Genomic DNA, 27,675 nt, shown 5'->3' on the forward strand with positions numbered 1-27,675 from the left:
TGCGATTAGAGATTTTAATGTATGAAAAATTTTATTAATCTATTCTTCGAACATGAAATTATAGGATAAAAGTCACTTACTGATTAATCGGTAAAAATATAAGTTCAGATATTATTTATATATTTTTTAATAATTACAAATCATAATTTAATTATAAACATTTCTGCTAATAATTTCAATTTTATAACATAAAAAAAAAAATGGAAATAATTTTGATGATAATAGATATTGATAAATCAAATAAAACATATTACAAAGTAAAATAATTTTTATTCGAGTATGACAGTTATAGTGAATAGATATTTTACATTATTTCCTTGCATTATGAGGGTTGTCGAAATAATATTTCAAGGTGAACTAGCGCTACCATCAACGTGTGCCGATGCATCTCGTGAAAGTTAATCTCGAGTTCGACAGCGCGGAACGAGCAATCCGGAATGTTCTGGCCCGTATATTACGTGAATGACTGGTAAATTTAATGTGTTCTATCCCGCTAATCTTGTTATGTCTGTCGACGCGCAGACATAAAAGCGATCGATTCTCAATCTTCGGCCCGTGCTCGCGGGTGTAAAATTGCGAAATCAACCTTTGACGAAATTAGTTTTACGCGGATAAAGATACACGTGTGTGTCTGTATGTATGGCTAATAAAAACAAATGTGTCAAATAAATTTTATTGCCAACATTTGTTGTCATAATAAATCACGGCTTACTATGTCGCCTATGTTTACTGCGACAACATTCGGAAATCTAATTTGCCGAAATAAATGTTTGTTGACAAAAACTATGTCTATATCGTGAATTTATAATTCGATCTCATCAGAATCACGCGAAAGAACATAAATCGTGACGTAACGAAGCTCACGGTAATCATCATAACGGTAGCGCCATTATGTTAAATTAATCGCGAGTCTCCGATTCGATCTCACGTTCGAGGAGAATTGCGATCGAGACCTTACGATTCTGACAATACCAGGCAAGTACGAAAGATGATTATCGAAACTGTGAGAATGGTCGGGAGATCTGAGATTTTTCTCTCGGCACAGTTACGGAGGATTTCTTTCGCGCATTGCGCCACGTGTCGTTTATATCGCGTGCACTTCCTCGGGTGTTTATGCAAATGGAGCGGCATTCGCGAGAAGAAAGGGGATCGATGGGAAGTATCGAACGGATTCACGTTTGCGACTGTACGTGGACCGAGAGAGCTCTCAACTTGATCCTAATCTCTGCCGAGGCAAGGTCGATACGAGGAGGAGCTCGACAGTAACTGACTTTACGATTTTCAGCTACTGCGATGGCATCGAAAGCACATATATACATTCTTTTCTCTCTTCGTGATTTCTCGGAAACCGAATTGCATTTGCTTCGCTTGCAGCCCTGGCTATCGTGATGCAATGATACTCGATCGAATTATACAATTTTCCATATCTCGTTCAATAGCAATTTCTCAATCGTAATTCTCGCAGAGCAAGAGTAATCACGGCGGGTATATATTCGATCGTTGCAATTTCTTATCATTATCATAATTGAGCGCGTCCTTATTACGTCATAATTCGCAAGCTAAAAAAAATATTGAAAATTTCTAACAAGATTTGTAGTTGGCCTCGGCCGCCAAATGAATGTTCCTCGATTTAAGAAATCAATTCTGTATATACGAATCACTACTCACATTATTATTAACATCCGCTTGCATGGCCGAATCGTCCTCGGCGCCACCTTTAGCGAGGTCGTCCTCCTTCTCGTTATCCGGAGCGTTCAGATACTCATCGTAATCCTGCTCAAGGCTCTTGGTTTTAGTACTGACCGCGATTTTTCTTTCCTGCCGATTGCCACTATCCGTTACATCGGTCGCGTTCTTCGGGAGCTTATGTCCGATCGAACCAATGAATTTGACAGTCGAGCTCTCCGCGATCCGCCTGTTCGTGAATCTGAGAAGATCCACCGGTCTGGAGACATTTCTCGGTTCGTTGAAATTTTTGTAGCCGTCGCGTTTCGCATGCTTTCTCGATTCGATGTTCCGGTAATCCCTCTTGACGGTGGCCTTCGGAGGAGTGGTCGGGTCGTCGGACGTGAGTCTCCTGATGATATCTTCATAAGTCTTCAAGGATGATTTGGTCTTGCTGTCGTTAAAATCATTATCAATTTCCTCTTCTTCATTATCTTCGTTGTCTTCGTCATCGATATTTTTCCAAATATCATCCTCTTCTTCATCTTTGTCGTCTTCCTCGAGTCCACCTTGATCCTCGTAATCCTCATCCTCTTCCATCTTCTTATCATTTTTCGTGAAATGATATTTTGTCTCCGAGATGTTCGATCTTACTTTCCAATCATCCGTCAATCTCAACGTATCGGCACGATCGATGACACCTGCACGATCTTCCAGGCGATGCCTCCTCGCGTTACGATAACCGTTCATTCTATTCTTTATATCTTTCTTGAAGGATGTGTGTCGCCTAGAATTTCTCCACCACTCGCGATGCGTATCGGCTTCGCCGCTTTCGATGTATGATCTGTGCGGCTTCTCATAATCGTAATTCTCCTCCGAAACATCCTCGAAATCCGACACGTCGCGATTGCGCGAATACGCGGGCCTATAATAAGTTCTGCCGGGTTTGTATCGATAATTCTTCGAATTATATCGCGACGGAATTCTACGCCTGTCGTTGTCCTCGTCGTACCAGTTTCCGCGATGTCCGCCATCGTGGTATCTGGGCGGATAACGCGGCTCAAACATTCGGCCGTGATAAGCTCTCTGCGCGGATCGATGATGCGATCTGGGATGATCGTAGTACGATTGCACTTCATAATCGTCTTCGTCGACCGGATCCTCGGAGTCTCCGTCGTATTCGTAATCAACTTTCTGCCAGGATCTCCTGTCGAGCTCGTGATGATTCTTTCGATTCAAGGATTCGTGCTTGTGCCTATGTCGATGTCTCGCCTCTGTCGTCGTCATCGCCGCGTCGTCGCGCTGATGGTATCGGCATTCGGCCACGAAGAGGCCGTAGACCATCAGCAGGCCCAGAAGCAGCAGCCTTCTATCGCGTGTCATTTCGGTCTTCGCAGCACCGTTCGTAGATACCTTACATCATCATGTATCCCGTGACCGCAACTTTCGCGCGATAGCACCTTGATCGATTACCTCTTGATACCTCGCCGGTCACGATTTTCTTAGTTGCGCATCGAGCCGGCTCGATTATCGAGTAGCAGCACTCGCGCACGATTGATATCGCGTCGATCATTCCACGAGGCAAGACGAGCTCGCACCTGATGGCTTTCTCGAGCGTTTGTCGATCACAGTTGATAGCTCAATCCGGGAACCGTCAATTTTCTCTGACAGCAGTCTCTTAAAATTTAACCGCACGTCACGGCCGGATTGTGATGACCATGTGGTGACCGCGGAACCTGAATCGATGATGCAACGTGATTTTTTTTGGCGCGGCTCCAGTACGGTAAGAGTCCGCTGCAACGGAGAGATGCTTGTCACTAATTATTGAACCATTTAAACGTCACGAAAGACATCGGGAGAATATTCGTGAAGATGATTCGAGGTAATCCTGTCAAACTGCTCTGTTTCACAAGTCGATAGTTCGAAATAAAAGTTTACCCTTAATATCTATCCTTGATTAAAATTTTCCGCGCTTGCTCCTCACGAACTTAAAATCTAAGTCATCGGTTAAAATGATTTGTTCACTACATTGATATATCAATTTTCAAGTACTGCTTTCATGTTACGGTGTCCTAAATTTATCTGTCATATATTCGTAAATTATTAATCTAATGATTTTTCGGAGCACAATGTCACTGTCCGACACGAGTCTGTATCATTAATCATCGGTTTTCTCGGGAGGGGGTGATTATACGACCGGCGCGTGTCGATCTGCTGCAACTAGTGGAGTCCAGCGTAGAGTACGATAAGTTCACGCCGAATTGTATCGCGGACAGAACGTCGCGGACGACTGAGACCTGAGACCAGCTCCGCCGGAGCAACCGGCGGCCTGAGAGATCGCGGCACGCACCGCGCATGCGTGCGGACGATATTCGCCCCCACCGCCCCTCGTGCCGCATCAGCCCGGGATCGTCCGCCGCCGCCACCGCCTCTACCTTCGTCCCTTCGTCCTTCGCCTTTACCTCCGCAAGAAATCTCTCCGCACACGGCATTTCACGGACTCCGCGATGATGCACCGTGAAACAATAGGCATGGACGAAGGGGGCGAGACAGACAAGTCCGCGAACGCAGTGGGCCGTATCTCCGCCGGATGTACATACGATCGGTATGAGATGCACTTCTCAAAAATTGCCACTTCCGATTGTTCGATGGAATCGTTCCTTTTTAATAGCCAAGCGATTTCAGGGTATAAATCTCTTCAAAAAATAGTATTTTTTTTTTGTAAAATAAATTGAAATTTATTTGATTGTTATATTTATTACAAGACAAATTTAATATTAATTGTGAGAGCTGAAAAAAAAGATGATGTGCTTAGCCTTGTCACGCTTTGCCAAGCGAGAACTGTGAGCACAGGTGTGGTCATGCATCGGAATGTATGTATAAATGGCGTAAGATAACTACTTCTCGATTCAAGTATATTTTTTTAAATGTAGATATCATTGCTTCGGTGGTGTTACTTTATGTAGTGCTGATTAGAGAATCGGAAAAATTGAAGCTGAGAAAATTGTAGATACGGATCTATATGGCAAGACTTTCATGGTCCTTGGTGTCACGTGTGTTTGTCCAAACCGGTTTTCAATTTATTTCGAATAGACACGATATTATCCGCATTAGACTCTCGTGGAGATCGCTTCTTGTCCGCGATAAAAGGCATTAAATTGATTTAATATGGAATGAAGTGGTACACCAACGCGCGTGTCGTTTTATCTCAATGTATCTTAATCACGATTAGTCTTAAAGAATTTAGATAAGAACGACATTTATCCCTTAGCAGAGATTCATTTAGAAAATAAGTATTGATTCATTATTTTTATAGGAGGCACGAAACTCTTAACTAACGAGTCACATATTATTTGAATGCGCACACACACAGCGATTATATACAACGAAACTAAATATATATAATTATATTGAATCTTTTATATCCATCGGGAGGAAAAGACTTTTATATAAATCGCGATAATAAATTATGTATAAAACATTATGCATTAAAATGTTCATATAATAAATTTAAAAAATGAAAAATATATTTCGAGAGACGATGCTATAAACGTACAGGTAACGAACAGCACAGAGATGTATCTTTTTTTACACAGGATATAGTTTAAAGCTAATGGATGGCCGATGTTAAATGCGCCGTTTATCTTAGGCTGTTGCGCGAAAGTATTTTTTTTTTGCAAGCGATTATCCAACCGTCATCGAGGCTTTTAGTCAAAGGAGATATCAGGCGAGTGCTAAAAAGAACGCTCTGATTTTAATCCCTCTCGGGAATCTTTCTTTCTCCGGTCTTCGTTCACGTTTACGATGTAACGCGCGGGACGTACGTTTCTGTGACACCGTAAGCCTGTCTCTCGATTTTACGATCGTCCGAGTCGAACGACAGTCGACCGGCTGGTCTTTTCGCCGGGCGTTCCATTCACTTTCGCGCCGCCATTCAGAAATGCTGGAGTAGACGACGATACCGCAAAATCCGGAATCGAAATGGGAGCAAGAGAGAAAGAAATCGCATGTATAAAAAGAAGAGGAAATCACATATTGCGAGAGAGAGAGAGATGTGAAGAAGAAAGATCGGAGGAAACCGCGAGGGATAATGCGAAGAGAGGAAGATACGATCGTTGATGCCGATCTTGCAACCGGTACAACGAGAACTGCTTTTTCGTTGCTCGCGGAGGTCGGTTTTTGTCGCCCCTTTAAGCCGACCGCGGTGCTTACGATGATAAATAAACACGGCGGCCTCCCTATCCCCCTCCCCTCTCGGCTACCGCATTGCGTTCCTCTGATCCGATCGATCGACTGATGTAACGCGCGATCTGTCGACGAAGAAACATCGCCGGCATGTCACCCGGACTTTTTCCGACGCGCTAGGAAGCTGGAGAGGAAAATATTTTGCGAGATGTGTCGAGCATCTAAAATTATTGAAGTTGGTCGGATCTGTCAGGGGAAATAGAATCATGTGGCTCAATCATCTGACTGATCCTAGACACTCGCGTTTAATAATTTGCCGATAAATTGTAAGAAATATCAGTATGAAAGCAACGTTATTTTAACGTTGGGTTTTTTTGAGGGAAGAAACCTCACCTTACGCCGAACCTTACGTAGTTATTATGACGCCATCGTGATGACGAGAATCAGAATTTTCATTTTACATGCATTATCTTACGAAACATGAGATGCGAAGGAATCAAAATTACTCTTGCGTTGTACGATCATTAAAATGTTTCACGCCAGGCTTATTTTCCTAAATGTCGAGAGTGGATTATGCAATAGCGTTGTTGACCACGGCACGAGGGCGTTGTAAAATTGATTTTACAACGTGGAATCTATTGGTCATGGCGCGCGGCGTTTAACAGTTGCGTCGACGGATTTCTCTAATTATTTTGCTTTCACGCCTCGTCGACTCTCGTACGCGTTAATTGTAACCATTTGTCAGGATTCGCCGGGTGGACAAACGGATTCTCGTTAGCGCGTCGACGTAAAATAACGATTAAATCGCATTCGCGCCCGACAAAATTGTGTGCCTTGCGCAATGCATACAATCGTGCACGCTGACGGATAAACGAGCTACGAGACACCAGGTGCGTCCGGTTAAATAACTGGGGCGTGGATGGAGAGAGAAAAAAAGTTCCTCCTTTTTCAAATTTAGAAATAGATACTTTTTTACTCTCAAAATGTAATTAATTTACAAAAAAGAAACAAGAATCTTGATCAAACTCAGATATTTTTCTTATAAAATATATCGCGTTGAAAATTTATTTAATATATAACATTAAAGATGTATTTTAAAATATCAACAAATTGAGACATCTATTACCACTTACTTTCTTTCAATAAGATTTGCATGTTATACTTGCAACTGAAACCACCAGTGACTATTTGCTGAAAAGCAGTCTCATAATCAATCATGATATGATTTTATTTAAAAGAATACGTATTTTTTGCTGCAAATAAGTCGAAGTATTTCCGCGTTACACGAACGGGTAATAAGTATATGTATACGTTTACAAAGATTTTGTTCCGTGATTCTAACACATTCACGACCTGTGCGATCATCGAGATACGGAACGTTCACAGGATAGGACATGCGATCACGTGGAGTTTCATCAAGATTTTCATAGACACGAAACGAGATTAGTCACGCGGATTTGAGCGCGCGGCTTTCGTGCCAAGACAGACAGACGCGGAGGTACCGATTTGTTCTACTTACAAAACAAGCGCGTGGGCCCGCTTCGAATGCACACATGTAGTTTTCCATAAGTCATCGACTTAAAGATCTGTGACGTTCGCCGTTTGTATACCGGGCGATATCTTGTTTGCTCAATTTCTCATGCACGAGAATCTTTTACATTTTTTTCTAATATTACTAATATTTGGAGTTGGAAATAATTACGCGTTTTTTGAATTTTCTGATTGAAAATATAACTAGTGATTATGAATATCGGCCTTAGAAGTTTAATATTTTTTTTCTTAAAAATATAAACAAATATCGTTTTTTATAAGAATTTCTCGAAAAAGAAACACGTGAACAAGATTCACAAACTCTTTTCTTTTGAAAATATTCGAAAGAATGATTATTTCTTTGCAGAAGAAAAATTATATATATTTCTAATTTATTGAAGTCATGCTCTCATTCTTTTATCATATCCTTAAATAATTATTTAAGGCTATCTATCGTCTATAACCGTATGATATACTATAATTTCAGGAAATTAATAAGTGGGAGGATCAATATTCTATTAGCTTATTTGGATTTAATTTGTATTTCATGCATTGACGTGCAGATAGTATAATTTATAATATCGCAAATTATGAAATATAATGATGAACGTATTTAAAAAACTGGTTAAGTATCAATATCGTAAATTAGAAACAAAAATTAAATCGTGCGGTTTGTTCATCGACGTATATGTACAACATCACACGTTTACTTTCGTTATCTTTCGATTTCGCATTTTTAATCAAGTTCACCCGGGTTATCGGTGGAGATTAAGCTTTTGGGTCACTTTGCCATTTCAAAGAAATACATCACTTTCCGTTTGCGATAGTTAACTTTAACGGGCTTGCATCTTTTAAGATTACATTTAAAATGCGACTTGAAAAACTTTTAATTAAATTTTTTTTTAATCTGTTGTTTGTAACATATTTAATTAACGTTCGTGAATATGATAGCAGTCTGTCATAAATGTTTGAGGCACACATTTACGGTAAGGTACTCTCGACTTTCTTAGTTACAGAAATAAATCACTCCCAACATTCTAAAAACAGTTGCGAGGGTGCAGAGGTAGGAGAGGTAGACTGGTCGGAACGAACCAAAAAAATGTCAGCTCGCGGAACACCCGTCGCGGCCGCAATCTCCGAGATACACTTTCGTCTGATGATCGCCGCACTTTCGCGCACGTAGAGAATCCCATTTTGCACGGTGCACCTGCTGAGTGGCAACGTGCGAAAGGAATGACGAAGAACGCACGTCCGGATTGCGATAACCGGAATAAGCGTCGTCTTGTGTATTCCTCAAGGTCGCGAGGATACATCGCTGCTCGACCTTTGACATCTCGCGCGCTCGAACGACGACACCTTCCACGGTACGTTCGCCTCCGATCCGGCTCTTCTTTCACCACGTTTACCTTGAGACGTGGCATCTCCCCCCGTGTGAGGGAAAGCGCTGGTTTTGTCACTTGGCGAGAGGCTCGACATTCCGGCGGAGAGGAATACGTTTCCGCTACGGTGCGTTTGTCGAGTCACACACGAAGGACGCTCGTTGGTCTTTCTCTTCTTTTCTGAAATATCAGCAGTACGTTTGATAAATTCTGTGGATGAGGGTAACATTATTTCATAATTTCCCCGACCGGCAAACTCACGGCCATTGAAACTACTTTTACGCCGGAAGGGCTTCGGCGATAACTAGACGACAAACACGAGGAAAGCAAACAGGGTGAATCCTATACTCCGTATTTTAAATGCAAACATTGCTGATGAGAACCTTTTAGTCCTCCGACCTTTTTTAACTTCTTCCAGTTAACCGGAACAACTTGCAGCTGGTAGTCGATAAACAGGGCGGGTCTTTGTAATCTTTACAGCTTTGAAAGAAAATGAAAGTAGTCTGTTTAAAAGATGCTAACCTTTGTTATCACGGGTATGATGGTTTACTGGCGTCCAATGTCATAAGTCTGCCAACGCTAAGAAAAAATTACGCATCAACATAATAGAGAGGCTGCAGCGTACAATACACCATTATTTTCTTCTGACAAAATTAGATTACCTCATTCATAGTCACTATGCGTATCAGACGTTTGCATTTCATTTTCACGTATAATAATTATGTATGACAATAGAGTTCCTATTGAATGACCAAACAATATCTATTATTTTATTGTAATTTTTTTACGATAGCATGGATTTTGATGAGATGGCATTCCATTTTGAGATTATAATCTTTAATTTTTAGATTTTCATTGATTTAAAAGGGTGGGTCTTTGATTTAACAATTTGTGAATATCTACGTTTTTCCTTGAGGCTGAAAATATTTTATTTTAAAAATGAAATACTCGGGATAAATAATATTGGAGAAGTTTTTCGAATAATTTTTTACATATTATTTTATTGACTCGTTATCAAACGCAATGCACTCGTATCGTATACTGCATTTTTAATCCTTTGGTTTAGATATGTAACTTATGTAGAGACTAAATATTATCATCCGCTGCACCTAGATCGGAGATATGTTTAACATAGGTATAGAGAATAATACAGTGAAAGGACATTAAACAGGATGAATGTGCGCGGCAAGTACGATACACGGTAGCACTTAGAATATAAAGTTACACATAAAATACGCTTTTCTTTATAACACTTTAAGAAAATAGATGAAAGAAATTTATTAAATGCGCATTTTTTACGAGTACTTGTTCTTTACACGACGATTTTTTTAAATGTGCGATTGTCATTCTATAATCGCTTCATACATAGAGGTATTTCTTTAACAAAGCGTAATGCTATATTAAGAAATCTTGTCGACATTAATTGATAATAGGTACATAGCGTTACAATATTTTTTTTAACGGTATTAAAATTACTCTCGCGATATGTGAATATTCGAAACATGTCCGTCCTTATATAGATACTTCTTTACGTTATGATTTATATTGCGTCCAATATATCATAAGAGGATGTAGTTCAACGGACTTTTTTTGTCGTTTGAATAATCGGATTTTAAATATAAATTGTTATCAGCAACTTAAAATTTCGCGTGGACAATATTCTATATATTATGGAAATTGTTGCGACGAATCGAGTATCTTCAGAGGTACATTTTAGGAAGTGTAGCCGCAATGAATCGAACAAAAATCCGATCGAACGATCGCGATGGTAATCAAACAATATTCACGACATGCGATCGTTATCGGACTTTATCGTTTGTTCATACTTTCTTTATTAAGAGACTCGTACGAAAGGAGATTGAGACTCCTCTATTCTCGAATCTCGTCACAAGTCCTACATTCGACGTCTACGTTACGACCTCACAGCATCCTCGAGAGAACCAGGAGCGCCATCGACGCGGCCAGGTTTATCATCGCGGCGCTCATCGCGGATGCGGCCGAGAGTTGGAGTTTGCTTTTTAAAGCTTCCGGCACGTCCACGTAGACCTTATCGACTCCCACGTCTCTGATCAATTTCGAGAGCTTCTCGGCGTCGACGGAATCGCCCTCCGACGACCAGATCGTCAATGTGGCATTAGTGAACGTCGTGTTCTTCAACAATGTCTTTATGACATCGACATCATTTGCCACGAGGCCGGCTCGTACGGGATAAGTTACCGGTTGGGTAACTTGATTTTCCTTCAGAGCTTCAATCATGGTTTGAATCTGCTTCAAGCTATATCGACCCTCGGTGATGTTGAACTCCTTTCCATATCTAAAATATTGACAGATAGTTAAACCTTTCAATTGCATAATATACGGCTAGATAAAAATTTCTTTTTCTATTATTTTATTAATATAATACAAGTCGGATACAAAAACTAGAATCTAAAAATGCAATTTAATATCCATCCATGTATCCATCAATATTTTTATTTAAGTATCAAGCAATTCGACTAAAATTCTATTTTCTGCAAATAATGACAATTTTTTTCGAGCAATCTCTAAATATCTATCTTATTATTTATCGGTTGATTCTTTAAACATTTTTTATTAATATACGTCTTTGACATTGGCGTGTATCCGACATGGTGTCATACGTATTTTATTGAAGAGCTAAGTTGATTACCTCTTCTCAGGGACTTTATATTTATAACTCTTTTTTTTATAAGAGATTGTTCCATGGTCACGATATATATTTCTTTGCTTATACGGTTAATTAATTGCAAGGTTATATGTTAGAAACTGCTGTTACTCTGTTCACACAAGTGTTTCTCGATAGTTATTTACCTGGTTGTCCAGCCGACGGAGAGGATGCTCTCTGGCATAGTTTCGTTAGCCCCTTTCAGAAAATCTTTTGCATTAAGCGGAGTAATAGTAGCGTTTACAGGTCCAGAAAGAATGTCCGCGTTGAGAATTACCGGGAACGTCAACTGTCAACAAATAAAATTTTATTTATGTTTTATTTTTCAAAAAAAATACGTTTTATATATTTAAATATATACACATATATATATATATATATATATATATATATATATATATATATATACGCACGTTTGCTCGCAATTTTGTGAGAATGGGCTTGCTACTCTCGAATGCTGAATTGGATTTAAAGTCCAGCTTGATGCCCTTGGTGTTGTTACTGTGAATGTTGATCTCGAGGAAATTCTCGAGCGACAGATCGCTCTCAACGGCCGGTGGATGCGCCATTATCGGGATATCAGTCTGATTGGTAGTATTTAGTTTTCCCATAACAACGTCAGCTTCCAGCATCATGATGTCCTCTTTAAAAAGGAAAGTCGGTTGATGTTCGTTCGTATGTATATATGTGTGTGTATATGTGCAAGCGTGTGAGGTAGCTTGAGACGATCGGCTGGGCGGGAGGAGAGTTCTCGCATGTGCATATACGTGCAGTGAATATCGATCACTCCCTAAAGAGGCTGGAAGACTGCCGGATGCACACATTTGTCAGTGTTGACGCTCAAATGAATAAAAATCTCGGCTTTTTCGTGATGAGGGCCATACAGACTGACGTCAAATTGTCAAGTTTTTGAAAAGAAATGAATAGTTTTGACCAGCTACAGCTACGACATTTCTTTCTTGTAGATATTAAAGCGATCATTGCACACTTTCAGCGAGCTTTGCGAGGGATTATAAAAAAAGATAAACGTTCTTTTTATATAATAGAGATTATGATAATTTGTTAGAAGTGTGTGATAGAGAAATACGCAAGAAAATGTATAATCGACCGGGAAAGGAAGAAGAAATTTAGAATTCTGATCCTCAATAATATCTTTGTCATTGAAAGATGCATAGTCGCGGAATTAAATTACGAAAGTCAAAAATTTCAAGTTTAATCTTTGCGATTACTTTGCACCTTGGTACTTTTTTGAGATTCAAAGGAAGCATGAATGTACTTTTCGAAAACTTTGCATCGTGACGTGACTGCGTATAAACGACTTATCTATCGAATTCAATCGTATACGGAGATAGAAAATTTAAATACGAAGACTTGAATTTTCTTCAAAATTGAAGCGCAAAGTTGAGGAAAGTTTCTCGTTCAAAATTGACGTGTATTGATACGTGTCGAGATACGAAATGTACGTGTATATCAAGGGAAAGATGCCTGAAAATACGAGACTTAATCAGTTTCACTTATATTTTATATAAACTTGTTTTGTGAAGGCGTGTGAGATAAATCTTGGAACGCGGATACTGCATAAAGCTTTCTCCCTTGCTGTCGATATTTCTGAGAGCGCACTTTTCAAGGACGTCCCACACCATTATTTAAAGCGCGCCGATGTAAAAATACATGTCATCATGCGGGCTGACACAAAGACACGCGCAATTGAACCCGATATGGGATATCCATGAGAGTGAGACAAATGCAAAAAAGCGTCGGCATTGAAAAGTAATGTTATAAAATGCCACCGAAACCCATTTAATTAGTAATGACGATCGATGAAAATCGCGAACGAAATTATAGTAAATTAGTATCTCGTCTCGGGGCGAAATTTTTGTCGAGGTTATTTCCGATTTTTCAACATTAAATATTTACCATGACTGTTGTATATTTGTAAGATAATTCAAGGTGCCGCGTCGCAGATAGATACATCTCAATTATTTATAATTTAATATTATACATTCTCATCGATTATTATTTTATCAGATTTATCAATTCATTTTCTGCTGACATGAATCATTTAGAGATAATCTTATTACGTAATTATTATCTTTTACAATCTTAATGGCGCAATAGCGTTAACATCAGCATCTTTAAGCGGTCACGTTTCGATAATATAACTTTATTATTTTCATTGAAATATTGTCAAAATATTATCTTAAATAAAAACCGTTATGGCCATGTTCAGGCTTTAATATTAAAAATATGTTAATTCGAAAGTCTGTCAACATTTTAACGATGTCATGATTTTACATGAAAGGAAGCATCCTAATGTAATAATTAAAAATTTTTTCTATTTACAAAAACAATGGGATGCTTATTAAAGCCGCGTAAAATACCTTCAAAGCAATCCTCGCTTTTCCGATAATACCGGCGATATCCGAGAGCATGCGAGAATAATCAGTGTGCCGTCGCTCTCCTCTCCATCTCTCTCGAGTGCAATAAACGGAAGAACGAAGGAAACTTAGGCTGCGATCTTCGCGATCGACCTACCTGACGAAAGTGCCCTCTCCAATTCCGCCAAGCTATTGACGGCGTGCGCCCAGACAATCTTCGTGAGATTGCCTTTGACGTTGGGGAAGAACTTAGTCGGATCCGGCGAAACATGGCTGTTGTTGTTGCACATGGCAGCCTCTGAAACACGGAAAGCCACCCAAGTTATCATATTTTATCAGGCTACATATTTCGCATTTGCATCAGTAACGTGCACGGACTTGACCTTCTCTTCATCAGTATTCCTGAGACCGCGCGAACCATGACCTAATATTTGCTTCATAATTGAACGAGGACTCGAGAATTTCTCGCGGTAACCAACTGTTCTCTCGGAGACGACGCGACGCAGAGAGCCTTGTTCGCTCTCTCCTTCTATTGTCTCCTTCGATCGATATAATCACATTCATTTGTCACGAGGGGTTTCCACTACCGTGGCCGGCAAGCGACCGCGAATCCAGGTGTCATCTCGCCGATATTATATATATATATATATATATATATATATATATATATATATATATATATATATTGCTCTTCTCGGCGCGACGCGGAAGATCTACCTTTATTTATTTATTTATTTATTTATTTTTTTACTCGTCAGCGTAAATATCGATAGAAATGAATTACATATGTCACAGAGCCGTACGTAATCGGGAAAATAAACCGGCGCTCGCTTGGGGACGCATCTAGTGAATTAATAACAGGATTGCGTCGGAAAATTCCACGATGTGCTCGATTCTTTTTCTCCGGCGGGTTAGACCATTTCCGGTACATTCTGAGCCATGTGGTGAACAAACTTCGCGCGTCGAATGACCCCTTCGAACAGATTACGAGGGCGATTGGTCTCTATTTCGACTACGTCTTTTTATGAATGGCCAACAGCGGAGCCAAGTCCATTAAAAACTTGCTTTAATCTTTAAAATTAAATTCGATTTTTACAGAAGTAAGCAAAATTTCGTAGCAAGACGGCAAATATCAAGGCAAATGTTTCTCTTAATTAAAAATTCCTTCCTTTTTTTTTTCTTTTTCTCTAAAAGAGGAAATGGTAGCGGTTTTATAGGCACGCTACGTTGGACAATGCGGGTGTGTCACTTAAAGTTTAATATCGACTGTGATGATAAAAAAGTTTGTGACTAATCAACTTCAGACCCGCAGCCAATGTTTGTTCCTTGTCTACTACCAGTTTGTAACCAGAGTGCAAAAAAGACTGTACGGAGAATCTTTTTACCGCGTAGAGACCGCAGATTGGCCGGAATAAATTACTACACTCATTAAATTATTCGGAATTTATCATTAATTTTTTGTAAAATATTTTTTATTTACTGAAAAATTCCTCGTACGAGAAATTGATAGCTAGCCGTGCCAATGATTCCGATTGACCCGTTTTCGGTCCAGTGGTCACGGACTAAATGTGGTCGGTCAATGGAAAGATGCTGAATCAGCTTTTTTTTTTTTAAACATTGATAGTAGCCTTCTATCCGTACATTTCCGTTGCAGTTTATAAAATAAAATACCTTTCGATCTGTGCGAATATTTTCTGGAAATTTTAAATCTTTTATGAAGGCCATATATACAGAGATACAAAATATTTGTGTCACTTGGGAGAGAATACATTGTTGCATAAGAGAAATTTACTTATAGCTAGATGAAACAACCGTCGTGAGCAAATTGCATTTGCCGAGCAATGCGAGTGATGACAAACTTTAGCGCGACCACTCCCGGGTTAATTTAATGACATTCCTACGAAGAGCTAAAGCTCGTTCTTGTACTTAGACACACCCCCCTTAGCAAGGGGGTGAGTCAGCAAATAGTAATTGAGTCACGCCATATTAAATTCATTTTGAGTCTCATCACACGTGAGACGTTTCATATGTGGCAAGTTTTTAAGTATTTTTTGAAAATCTTTTTTCTTGGAATTGCTCAAGATCAGTGTTTATATACGTCCTCGCGCACGTTGTCCTTGCCAAAAATTCGAGCTTTCCCCGCATTTTACCGGACGTATTATCGCTACAGTATTTACGAAACGGCCGTTTCTTGTACGGCAATCTCGTATACAAAGACCATACTGTACTCAAACCGGTCCAACCACGAGGAAAACCGTGAGAGCGGTCCTCCTTTTTTGTTACAAGGTCCGTTTGTGTGCGCGATCGAACGCTATGAGATCGAGGAGATTGAACTGGTCGAGTTCAGGCGAACTAATTGGCTGGACAACCGATCGTCTGTTCTCTCGTGGTTTTCCGACAATACGACGTGCCGTTGCATCGCGTATTCTGATGATTTTATTATTGCGGTTGGAATAAGTTACGAAATTCTCGCCGCGTCACACGACTCGGCAAAGGTAAACATTTATTTTTCGAAACGCATAGCGCGGTGATGCGCCTTCAACAGTCAATGTATGGTTTTACTGATCCGGAAATGTCTAATTTAAAAAACGTAAGCGCGACGTCTTCCACATGTACCTATTGTATAACATAGTGTCGCAACGAAGTCCTTTATAAATTGAAATATTCACTTCGTGCACGCGAATAAAGTGAAGAACTAATTAAAGTTAGAAATAGAAGTTTCATTGCTTGATTAATTGATTGATTGATTAATGAATTTGACTTTGCGACTAGAAAGCTCTTCTTAAGACAATAATAATTTGCATACAACTCACTTAAAGAGATGAAAATGTAGCACACACAGGAGAAAAAAAAAGAAATCATATTAAAAAATTTAATTAAGAAGAAATAATGTTTGTTACGATCTCTGAAATAATACAATATATCTTCAATGTAAATATAATCCTATAATATCAAATATATAAGAAGATAAATTATGATAAAAAAAATATATATATATGTATGGACGTATATAAATTTGCATACTTGAGATGTACGGGAAAATAACACCGATATGCCGCATTCACTGTTAATCTCGTGTAAAATTTCGTTTTAACAAATTTCGATACTTCTAAGCCGAGCGTCAATTTTTTTTGTATTGCCGTTTCACCATAAAATGTCAAATGTCACGAATTTCATATCGGTTTTCCAGCTATACAATGTCTCGAATTACAGGCACTTTATTGCGATCCGTATTTTCTTAGCTCGTACGTGACGTTGTGTTGTGGATACAACAAGGATGCAACGGTGAAATCGAATCAGGCTTCCAGCTCCGTGAACAGCACCGCCGCGTCGGCGGCCTAGCTGCTTCTCTCGCGATATACAAAAGAATTCCGATGCCCTCGTGGGCTGATAAAAGCATCTTTCACGCATCACTGCGTCGCGTATAGTTTGCAAATAACCGCGACTACCGCCGTTCTCTTCCGCTTAGAATGTGCTTCTGAAGGCTCAGGTCGTCTCGCCGGCGAGGCGGCACCTCGTTTCGGCAGATTTTATCTTAGTCAGCCAATTGACAAAGTGTGACTTTACCGCATCTATTACCAACAAATTTGAGTTTTGATTAAAGCAGGAATCGTTCAAGAGCTAAAATTTGGAACTCTAATCGGAATTTGATATCTTGCGGATTTATCTGACGGTATTTCATGTTATTCAAACTAGTTCTATGGAAATGTAGGACAAATCTTTGACTGTCTTAGATACTTATTCAGGAATTAGAAACATGTTTGACGTAATCGATATTTTAGTCTTGATAAACTTGAAAGATTTGGGCAAAATGTAAAAAAATTATATTTAATTTTTTGTTTGTTTTATATATTACATTATATGTATTTGAAGTATAATGCGCCTTCCGCGAGAGAGAGAGAGATGTTATTAAATTTTATCGATTTTAAATACTTCAAATTCATGCAATGCTAATGATGTATGATTATATATTCGATCATCTTTCAAGACGAGGAATCAGATTACAAGTATCACGAATTGTAACCGTAACGTTATTAATTTTGTATAACTGCGCAATCACGAAATGATTAATGTGTTGTGTCATCAAGTGTAAAATGTCGATGATAAAGAATAATGTGCAGGCAGTCTGATAAACAGTTGATGAGCCATGCTGTCACACTTGTCCCGAGCTGTTCAAACTGCGAGTATATATCTCATACACATATTTTTAAGTAAAGTACGATATCGTGTTTTTCTAAATCAATTACTTCAATGTTTGCTGAGAGAAGTTTCACTCAAGTTTTAATAGTGACAGAAGTGGCACTCATCAGGAGATAGTCGGCCATGTCGGACTACCTCTGATAGGAGTGCATCGTTACAATATAAAGGATTGATCCATTAATATATGCAACAAAATCTGTTCAATTTTACTAAAACATTAACTTCTGAAAACAATTTTTTTGCTGTTTATTATACATTGCTATTTTATGAAAAAATCTTCCATTAAATTAACGGAGCTTAAGGTACAATTACAGACATGTATCATGCATTACATTCGAGTCTAAAAGTTTAACCAAGTTAAAGATTTTACAGAATTCGACCTCGCAGATCTCACGTATAAGAATATTAATTTCGAATTTAATATTGAAATTTGCTATTTGGACTTATTGTGATTAATTATGAATATATGGCTACCTGACAAATTCAGACGTTAAAAGTTATAACTCGTAATAAAAGTTTTTAAAAGTGTTCTCTAAATTTCTTTTTCGAGAGTTTCGATCTGGATTGAGATAATATAATTTGATATTAATTGTCTTAATAAAACAAAAATGCGGTTACCTGTTAAAAATAAATGTTTTCTCGTTTGATCATTTATTTAGAATTTATAGACTAAAATTTTTTATTTAGAAATATTAATCGCCGATTTAAGCATCGAGAAAGATTGTCGTTTTTTCCGCAATGACGATTTTGCTTCGACTGTTGATGCTCGAGTGTAGATCGCAAACCATGATTCACATAATCGATTCGCAAGCGTCTTTTAAAGTCAACGACCGTATCTACGGGAATTTCCGATTTCTAAATCTCGAACTTATTCGGGCATAATCTTTAGGTATATCAAGCGCACTTAATATACGTGCATATTTCAGCGTACAACAGAATTTGTTCTGCTTATCATGGATAAACATGCCGTTATCGGCTCGATAGTTTTTTTCCATTTCATATAAACGACGTTATATCTGGCGAGTTCCATTCAGGTGATGTCGTCAAATAAAAATGATCAGCGTCTGTCCAGTCGTGACTCTTCGATACAGATAAGATTGAAATTGCATTGTGTTACCGCTTTCTCTACGCATATAATGTATTCTCTTTGTCGAAATACGATAAAAACCAGTTTATTACTGTAAAGCGAGATTACGGCACGGTCATGTGGCGTCGGAATGATTCTGTCTTTTCGAATAAATACTTGTCGATAATTTATTTGCAACACAGGATTTTACAGACGTTTCAATATCGTATTGAAATAACCTTGTGACGCGCTGCGTAATAACATTGCGATCCAACCTCGCACACTTGTTTTCATCGCGTTTATAACGCTTCTCGATACGAATTATTCATGACGAGTCATTGTACTCCGTCTGGATGTTCGCGCGATTGATGCGATTCTGCTTCTCATTGCTATTAGTGTTTTGCTTTTGCAGCGAAATGCGATGCACGATTTACTTTTCATTGTCATGTGGATGTTGGTATCTGTCTGACAATATACGTCATGGTGACTTGCGACATGAAATAATATGATAATGTTGATCGCGAATTATAATTTAATATTAAAACATTTTTTTTTTTACAATAAAAATACAAGTTATTAACGAAGATTATTGTTGACATATGCATCGTCTCATTAATTCTCGTGAATCATAAATTCCAAATTTACGCGCAGTTACTGCTGAACTGATATACATCATTAATTAATTGCCTCTTGGCAATTACGCTGCCTATCCCATTCATTTTCGTAACGAGAATCATTTACGTCATGAGATCTCATTCCCGAGAGTTTTAACCCTTTTTACGCTAATTGTTTACGTGTCTGTCCTTTATCCTAGCCTCGGAGAAAGATATCGTATATTGATACTAACATCCACATCGGAACGGGCAAAGGAGTGCTAAAAACAGTTTATTTTCGTACTATTTTCGTGCGGTATGCTGTAACTTATATGCCATCGGTATCGTCACGGTCACGGCGTTAATCTATTTTCGCTTTCGTTTATAAGCAACCATGCGAACATCGCGGGAGGTATCGGATCGTAGCGTATCTTTGACCAACTTTCTTTTCAGCAACGAGTATTATGACAATGTTGAAAAAAATGCATTTGAAAAATATTTGTGTTTATTTATTTTTCTAGATTTGGCAAACAATTACATAAATTATTTCGGTCAGAATCAATTACTTTATATTATTCATATGTCGTCAGAAAAGAATGTTCACGTTGAAAGCGAAGGAATTGAAGGAATGTGCTGCGTTAGACCGGAAGTAGGAAGAGGAAGAAAAAAGAAAGAGACGCGCGTCGGTCATGCATGATAAATATCCCCGCGTGTCACGGGCTTAATTGTGTTTCCGCTATATACATCGAGCGGCGGCGCTGATTAAAATTAAGGGCTAATTTAATGTAAGACGTTAAAGAGACACCTCAACGAGTGCGCCAACGTACCTGTGTACGTCCGACCGGCGTGCGTCACCCGTGAGATTATTATTAGCGATCGATTGGGGGACGGATCGAGACGAGGATTTATTACATGTCATCGCGGTCTCCAGACCGTATCATCCCGCAATCTATCTCTCTCGGTTTGAAAATTTTACTGGCGATCGAATTAATACTTCGGAAAAATTTATTATGCATTAACAAAGAGCGAAAATTGAGGATTAATGAGGATATTTAATTATGATTTGATTATGAGGATATTTAATGATTATATTCAGTATTTAATTTGTCTCTCTGACGCACGGATTTTAAGCCTCGTTATCTCGTATTTTCCGTTTCTCACCTTTATCTTCCTTATCTGGGGCACGTGGTGAATTGAATTAAATTACGGAACTTTCAGTGTGGAGAAATGCCTTTCTTCGTCGAAATCGTTTACTTGTTCATCGCGACATCGAACATGCCAGGATATCTGAATCGACGTGATCTATAAAATGTCTCGAGTCGTAAAATCACTATTCGTTGAACAGTCCGTTCGTCCAAGTTGGCGGTACGTCGATTTTATTGTCTCCGTTGTAAGAAAAGTTTTTAAACTTCCCTTGATTTCCATTTGCGGCATCGCGTGGAAAATTCCGCGGACGCAACTATATCGTCGAGCCTCGGTTTTGAAGGCTTCATCCGTTAAACTTAATGTAAACTTTACTCACAACTTAACGCGCGACTCGGAGAAGATATCTTACCTTTGGCGATGCCAAGCGGAGAAACGACGACAAAAAAAGAAAATCGATAAGTCTATGAGAGGAGGCTTTTCAATGCGCGAGGCGCGCCCCTACGGTTTTACGACGTTCGAGAAAGATATTTCAGACACGGATTTCATGATCTGCTAATTGTCAGAATCGAAATTGCTTTGCAGAATGTGGCTTTAAAATAGAATTGAATACACAACGGCTAGTTTCTCTTGCGGAGTTTCTCGGTTTCAAATTGTTTGCAAACGAACACGGCTATTACTCTCACAGCGGTGATTTATGTCCTCGAATCTAACATTATATCGAGCTGTCAACAAAAACTGTCGTTTGGTTCGCGCCACGTATATTACTGATGAAGAGGCGAAAAGAATGAGATCTCTATAATATTCTTATAAAAGTAGCATTGATTTTTATGATTCACTTCTTTGTTGGAATAATGAGGCGATTTTGGAGTAAAATATTAATTTGATAGATCGTTACTCAAATGTTTTCAATTAAAAAATAAATCGCATTTAAGATTCAAGTCATTCATAAACAACACACTGATTTTAAGAAGCCACTGTTGTTGTGTAATAAAAGAAATCATTCAATGAATTTGCCTGCATAAATCTGTCATTTATTTTTGGAGCACGCACAAATAAAGATACAATATATATTATACCGTTCATATACATCGAAACATCAAGTGTCGTTTAGACTATTCCGTTTCAAACATTCTAAATTGCGTTATGTCAAACTTACGGATCACCGTTAGCAGTATCGCGATCGTCGTGATCATGGTACTCGCCATGGTCCTCGATGCCGGATGTACTGAAATCGCAATGGGGTGGCCCGACAAAAGAAGGGACGGATCGAGGCGTGAGAGAGAAGCGAAAGCGATGGGGAGAGAAAAAGACACACAGCATGAACCGACGCGGCTCTTCCACGACTCTTCCGTAAGACGCCCGGTCAACTCGACGGCCTCGAAACGACTGGCTGTCTCGACGAGAGGAGCGGTTGGTCGGCCGATCGTCGAAATCCAGGCTCGTACATAATAGCACGTACAGGCAGCCGGTCATATTTCGCGGCGCCGCAATGCCGCGCCGGTACACACGTGCTCTTTCACCACTTCCCCGCTCGGGGACGAGAGGGGGACCCCAGCACGAATCACAAAACGTGGGGTCGCAAACGATCGGTAGGACTTAGGGGAGAAAGAAAAAGAAAGAGAGAGGGAGCGGAAGGACGATGCGTGGATTGAATTGAAAGTTGTTTCGAGATGTAAGAATTAGAAAGGATCTGTCGCTGTCACAGCTTATCGTAGCTTCGGTCGACACGGGATTTCCGCGTGGGACATTCGCGATAGACTGTGACATATGTACTTGCGCTACCGGAAGGAAGGACGCGCGATCGTGGAAATATCGGCACGAACAGGTAGATTGATCGTCGCACAGAAGCCACGCCTGGGGATTGGAAAATTTGTATTGAGCAAAAAAAAATGAAACGAGATTTTCCGGTTTTTTCACCCCTCATTGAACCGTACGTTTAAAATACGGTTCTATCTCTTATATGGGTAGGAAGTTATAAGTACATTAGCGAATAAAATGCGCAAATGTATTACATGCTTATATCATAATATATTTTGCGAAGAAAATATTATTAAATGGACAACAAGATATAAACGATTATATTAATCTATTCTACAGATATATCTGAAAAAAATATCCTTGAATGTCTGATGCGCAATCTAAAGTAGATGGTCGTGTATTTACTTCGCGGTTATTATCGGAATAATTGTATTATATTTTTACACAACAATACTTTTATAAGTTGTTATGATAAGCAATTTTTACACGTTATGTTTGTTAGATTTTTATGGCAACTTTGAAAAAGATAAATCTATCAAACAATAAAAGCTTTAATTAGTCGACTCACGATATAATGTTTTATCAATATTACATTCAATTATTTCGGCGGTTAAAGGCGACACCCTTACGGGACTTAATCGATTGAAGCTAGGCTTTGATGGGGTTTTCTGAAAGGACAAGGAGGTTGACGATGCACGCGCCATAAGCACGATTAAATGAATTTGTGTAGTTATCGTACGTTGTTTTACTCAAAGTTCATCGTGACTTTGCTCGACATGTGTTCGCTACAGGATCCCCAAACGAACCATAAATGTGGGCGACAGGGGTCGTTTTCGTGACTCTCGGCGTGGCACGACGGGGTGAAACATCTGCCGAGGGTTCACGACCGTAGGGCGAGCGCTAAGCACCAATTTCGCAAAACTTTTATATTTGGTAAAACACATTTACCGTTCTTCTTTTTACAACGCGAAAAATTTTTTTTCCTAACAAAACACATGGTCTTGCTCGAGAGAAAAAATAGAATTTAACATTTTCATTCACGGAACGTGATGGCAATAAGTCATCTTTTAAGTAAATCATTATGTTTGTTTTCGCAAATGAAAAATTTTAATTATTTTAAAAATTTTCTCAACTGTGACATTTTTTTAAAGAAACTTTTGCGACCGGGAAAATGTAACTTTAGTAGATTAATAAAATTCAACGAAATCATATTTAGGTCTGCGAATGTCATCGCTTTTAAGCGTGACTATTAAACATTGCATTTCTTGGTATTAGGATATTGCTGAATTGTTACTATCTCTTTATCTAGTGAGTCACCCGGTCGTATTATGGGACAAATTTACACGACGTGTCAGACGCGGAATATTTTGTGGAAAAAAAACGATGCGTCTTATCGCTTTGTCTACACTAACAAGAGCAATTTACACGGTGACATTTTTTAGCAAGAACTTATGAATAATTATTTTTTTATCCAGTATCAAATTCTTGAAACATTCGCATATTTAAATCATTAAATGCTACAATTTCTGTGCATGCATATATTATTTTCAAGAAGAAAGAGAAGCCGTACTAATATTATTCGCGATTATATTACCTCTAACGAGAGAGATGATATGTTACAATAAATTTCTGTGCATGCATATATTATTTTCAAGAAGAAGGAAACCGTACTACTATTATTCGCGATTATATTATCTCTAACGAGAGAGATGATATATGTTACAAGACTATAAATTAAATTTAATTAATTAATTCAATTGCATTCTATATGCATTCACGTATTTTATGCATCTTTGGTTTACTCTTTTTTTTCAATATTTATCAATATAATTTTTATTCTTTTTTTTTAATATAATTTATATCGGTTATATGTTTATAATTAAGATTGGTTGTATCTTGTTCGGCATCTTAACGATGTCTGTTTGTAATGAGGTTTGTAAGAGGCACAAATATAATTATCGTTTACTGTATAAGCTGTGATGACGGGTCAACGGTGTTAATTAGTTAATTTCACTAATAAACGTCACGTTATTTTTGCGGAGAGAAGGGCGATTTATATTATATTTAACACTGGAATTTTGCGATTCTTTTGTGCTTCTTAAAATTGACTCGTTCCTCGGAAAACTTTCCTCTTTAACAATCTTGTTGTTGCGCATAGATAATATTTGCTCAAAGTTCGTGTCCATGATACATTAAGCCATTATGCGTCATTGATTATACTCTCATTTTATATCTGATAGCGCACTCGCGATGGCGCCGTTAATATTGAATGAAAAAAATTAGAGACGCACGACGCGCAATATGATTTATGTAATTTTATTTCTAGCGTAGTTGAGAACATCACTGCGAGAGCTCTTTTAATATTCGCGATGGCCATCTCGAGCCGATGGACGCTTTCAATTATAAGAAACATTCGATTTTTATTATAAGAAGTATCCTTAGCGTAACTATTGCATTCTTCGTCTTCTCGACGATATCTTCGCGGGACGTATCGAACTTTTTCAGAGTTTCCTAAAACGATTTTTAAAGAAAACCTGGAAACCATGAAAATTTTCGACTTACAGAAATAAAGTGCAAGAAGATGTTTTTAAATCATTTGCGCATTTTGTTTTCGATAAGGATCGATTTTGCCGATATATTCCTCGTGCATTTTCCAAATTTTTTTAGTCCCGCCACATTGAGATAAGATACGATAGGGAAATAAGTGTCTCCACGAGACAATGGCAGACGCTATCCCTTGCTCAGAATCGAAATTCCCTGTCAAGCTCGCTCAGGTACATCTGCTTTAAAAAACGTTACACGCTCGGGCACGACATGCAGATGTGACAATTAGACGTTCCAATTTTCACCCATATGCTAATACCGTCGCAAATTTCACTCGCCGGTGCGGAAAAACAAAGAACGAAGCTGAATCCGGGTGAATCCGAGTGCTTCCTCGACAGCAAATCTCCATCTACGTTTTATGGGCAATCTTTTTTGCAGGCTTCATTGGCGATAGATCAGATAGAATTTATCAATAAAAATCCGATGTTCGATAAACACATTTAAAAAAATGGAGCATTTTATGATTTTTTTTTTTTCTTTTTTTTTTTGCAATGAACGAGGCTTTAATTCACTGATGATTAATGGGACATATACTTACATAAATGTAGAGTAATGTCATGTTTTTAACGATTGCGCAAGTGATACATTATCGCGGTCTCGATAATACGATAAGATAATATTTCAAGTGTATGAATGTAAAATTATTTTATATTGCTTTATCACCCGGAAATGCAAGAAACAATTATTAATGGATTTATCTTTTGAGACACGCTGAAAGATATTTGACAAAAATTGTTTTCACTTCTCGATGATTTACTTGCGGTAATCGTTATTGATATCTTTCGCATTGCGCTAGATCGCGAATCTGATTCTTATTTATTCTCTTAAAATTCTTCTGCTCGCCTCGCTTGTTGTAACTTTCGGCGTGTTTGTTTAGGGGCTTGTTTGCGTATTCATGCCTCCGTATATTCAACATTCAAAATCAACAAATGCGTGCCGCTTTAAATATGTGATTTTACTTCGCTCGAGTTATGCGCGTGCGATTCGTATGATAAACAGCTTAGCGCAACGCGTAAAAAGAAAAGAAAAAAAAAAAAAGAAAAAAAGATCCGCACGTGTGAATATTGCACTTTATGTTCGCCACGCTATATTCTGTCGTTATCGTCTCTTCTTGGCTCCGTTTTGTTTTACGCACGTGTGTATTTTGTTGCGCGTTGTATCGGAAATTGAATATCGATGTCAAAGATGTTTTCCTATTGTCTCCCATCTCGTTACATGTTTTCCATGTAAAAAGTAAAAGTATAAATGTAGTTTATACATGTAATATGTAATACAAGTCTAAAAAAATTTTTTATTTCTCTAACATTTTTCAGAAATGTATAATAATTTTTACAATTAAAAATATGACTAATTTGTATGTCTTTTTAAGCAATATTTATATAGAATATAAATGTAAGAAATATTCTTAATCCTAATAATTTTTATTGAAGCATTTGTGTCACGGAGGGCAAGCAATAAAATAATTATTACAATAATAATTATTATGTTATACAATATAAAGAAAGTTGTAAGGGCTATTAACAGGATCAAGTAACATTATTTATGCACATGCCACGGCTTCTATAAATATATAAATTTGTTATGAGCTTTAATTTAATTATACAGTTTTAAATACTTTATATTTTGTTCAATATTTAAATGATGCTTTATTATTTTGTAAAATTTTTGAAAGCACTATAAAATACAAAGAATTGCAATATGTACGTCTTATATATGAAGCGCAATTGCACATTCCGACTTTTGCTCAGATGCGATCGTGCATAAATAAATTTTATAGCAGCTCTTCTTTAGATCTGACCTTAGAAGACAAACGACGTACTCGCAACTACGAGACTTGTGATGATCGATAGTAGGCACAATAATGCTTCACGAGTTCTTTATCGGCTTGGCATTTCGAGGGATGTAGCATCTGATTTCCGTTATATTTAGATCTTTTTCTTATTTGTATTACATCTGTATACAATATGCGATGAGATAAATTAATATATTCTTACTTGAGTATGATATACAGTAGATTCGCCAGTTCGATCGAAACTATTTTTGCAAACTCATTCGCAATTTTAATAACGTTTCTCACCGTGAATGGCGTTGTGGAACGAGTGCTACGCATGATAAATAAGTTTTATGCATTTTTCATGTTCAAAACAAAAGTTTTTGTATAAAAATTAAAATAAACGTATCCCCATATTTTGTGTAGATATAATTATTAATAATAAATTTGTATAATTAAAAGTATTCGAAATGGAAGATAACTTTTATTGGCAATGCAGTAATCCGCGTTAGCAATTTCTGATAGTGGTGAATAGGACATGAGTGTGTTATCTATCAATGATACGACAGTTTAGAAAAATGGAAATGTCGCTGAGAAAATAAAATGTAGAAGATAAAAGTTTGATTATATCAATTTATAATATTTAAAAAATAAAATACTGTATTAAAATTTTCCATTATGCGAGATGTATTATTAATCATATGAGAGCAACGATTT

The 27,675-nt window shown here is 38.0% G+C and overlaps 2 protein-coding genes across 3 annotated transcripts in view; both read right to left on the bottom strand.

Moving 5' to 3' along the window:
- Positions 1-3,951, bottom strand: part of LOC126850737 (uncharacterized protein DDB_G0283697-like) — a 76,433-nt gene extending 72,482 nt beyond the window's left edge. Inside the window, exon 1 of the mRNA XM_050594023.1 lies at positions 1,669-3,951. Within this exon, the coding sequence (XP_050449980.1) occupies positions 1,669-3,048 (1,380 nt within the window). The 5' untranslated portion in view covers positions 3,049-3,951. The remainder of the gene's footprint in view (positions 1-1,668) is intronic.
- Positions 3,952-9,740: 5,789 nt separating this feature from the next.
- On the bottom strand, positions 9,741-27,200 carry LOC126850743 (protein FAM151A). 2 transcript variants are annotated; one of them, XM_050594033.1, is made up of 5 exons: positions 27,182-27,200; positions 13,978-14,118; positions 11,856-12,085; positions 11,589-11,731; positions 9,741-11,073 (listed from the first exon to the last, which is right to left on the bottom strand). In XM_050594033.1, the coding sequence occupies exons 2-5, from the start codon at positions 14,108-14,110 to the stop codon at positions 10,680-10,682; spliced, it is 900 nt and encodes a 299-aa protein (XP_050449990.1). In that variant the 5' UTR covers positions 14,111-14,118; positions 27,182-27,200; the 3' UTR covers positions 9,741-10,679. The 2 variants fall into 2 exon arrangements, with proteins under 2 accessions (XP_050449990.1, XP_050449989.1); XM_050594032.1 differs by lacking the exon at positions 27,182-27,200 and adding an exon at positions 21,982-22,255.
- Between the last annotated feature and the right edge of the window lie 475 nt (positions 27,201-27,675).

Source organism: Cataglyphis hispanica, chromosome 7, assembly GCF_021464435.1.
Source record: "Cataglyphis hispanica isolate Lineage 1 chromosome 7, ULB_Chis1_1.0, whole genome shotgun sequence".
In the NCBI taxonomy this organism is placed as follows: Eukaryota; Metazoa; Arthropoda; class Insecta; order Hymenoptera; family Formicidae; genus Cataglyphis; species Cataglyphis hispanica.

Excerpts from the sequence above, each read along its gene's own strand:
- LOC126850743 (XM_050594032.1), bottom strand. The coding sequence starts at position 22,030 with ATGGCGAGTACCATGATCACGACGATCGCGATACTGCTAACGGTGATC. Across the intron at positions 14,119-21,981 it reads GATACTGCTAACGGTGATCC|AGGCTGCCATGTGCAACAAC; the intron begins GTAAGTTTGACA and ends TCCGTGTTTCAG. Across the intron at positions 11,074-11,588 it reads TCCGTCGGCTGGACAACCAG|ATATGGAAAGGAGTTCAACA; the intron begins GTAAATAACTAT and ends TCAATATTTTAG.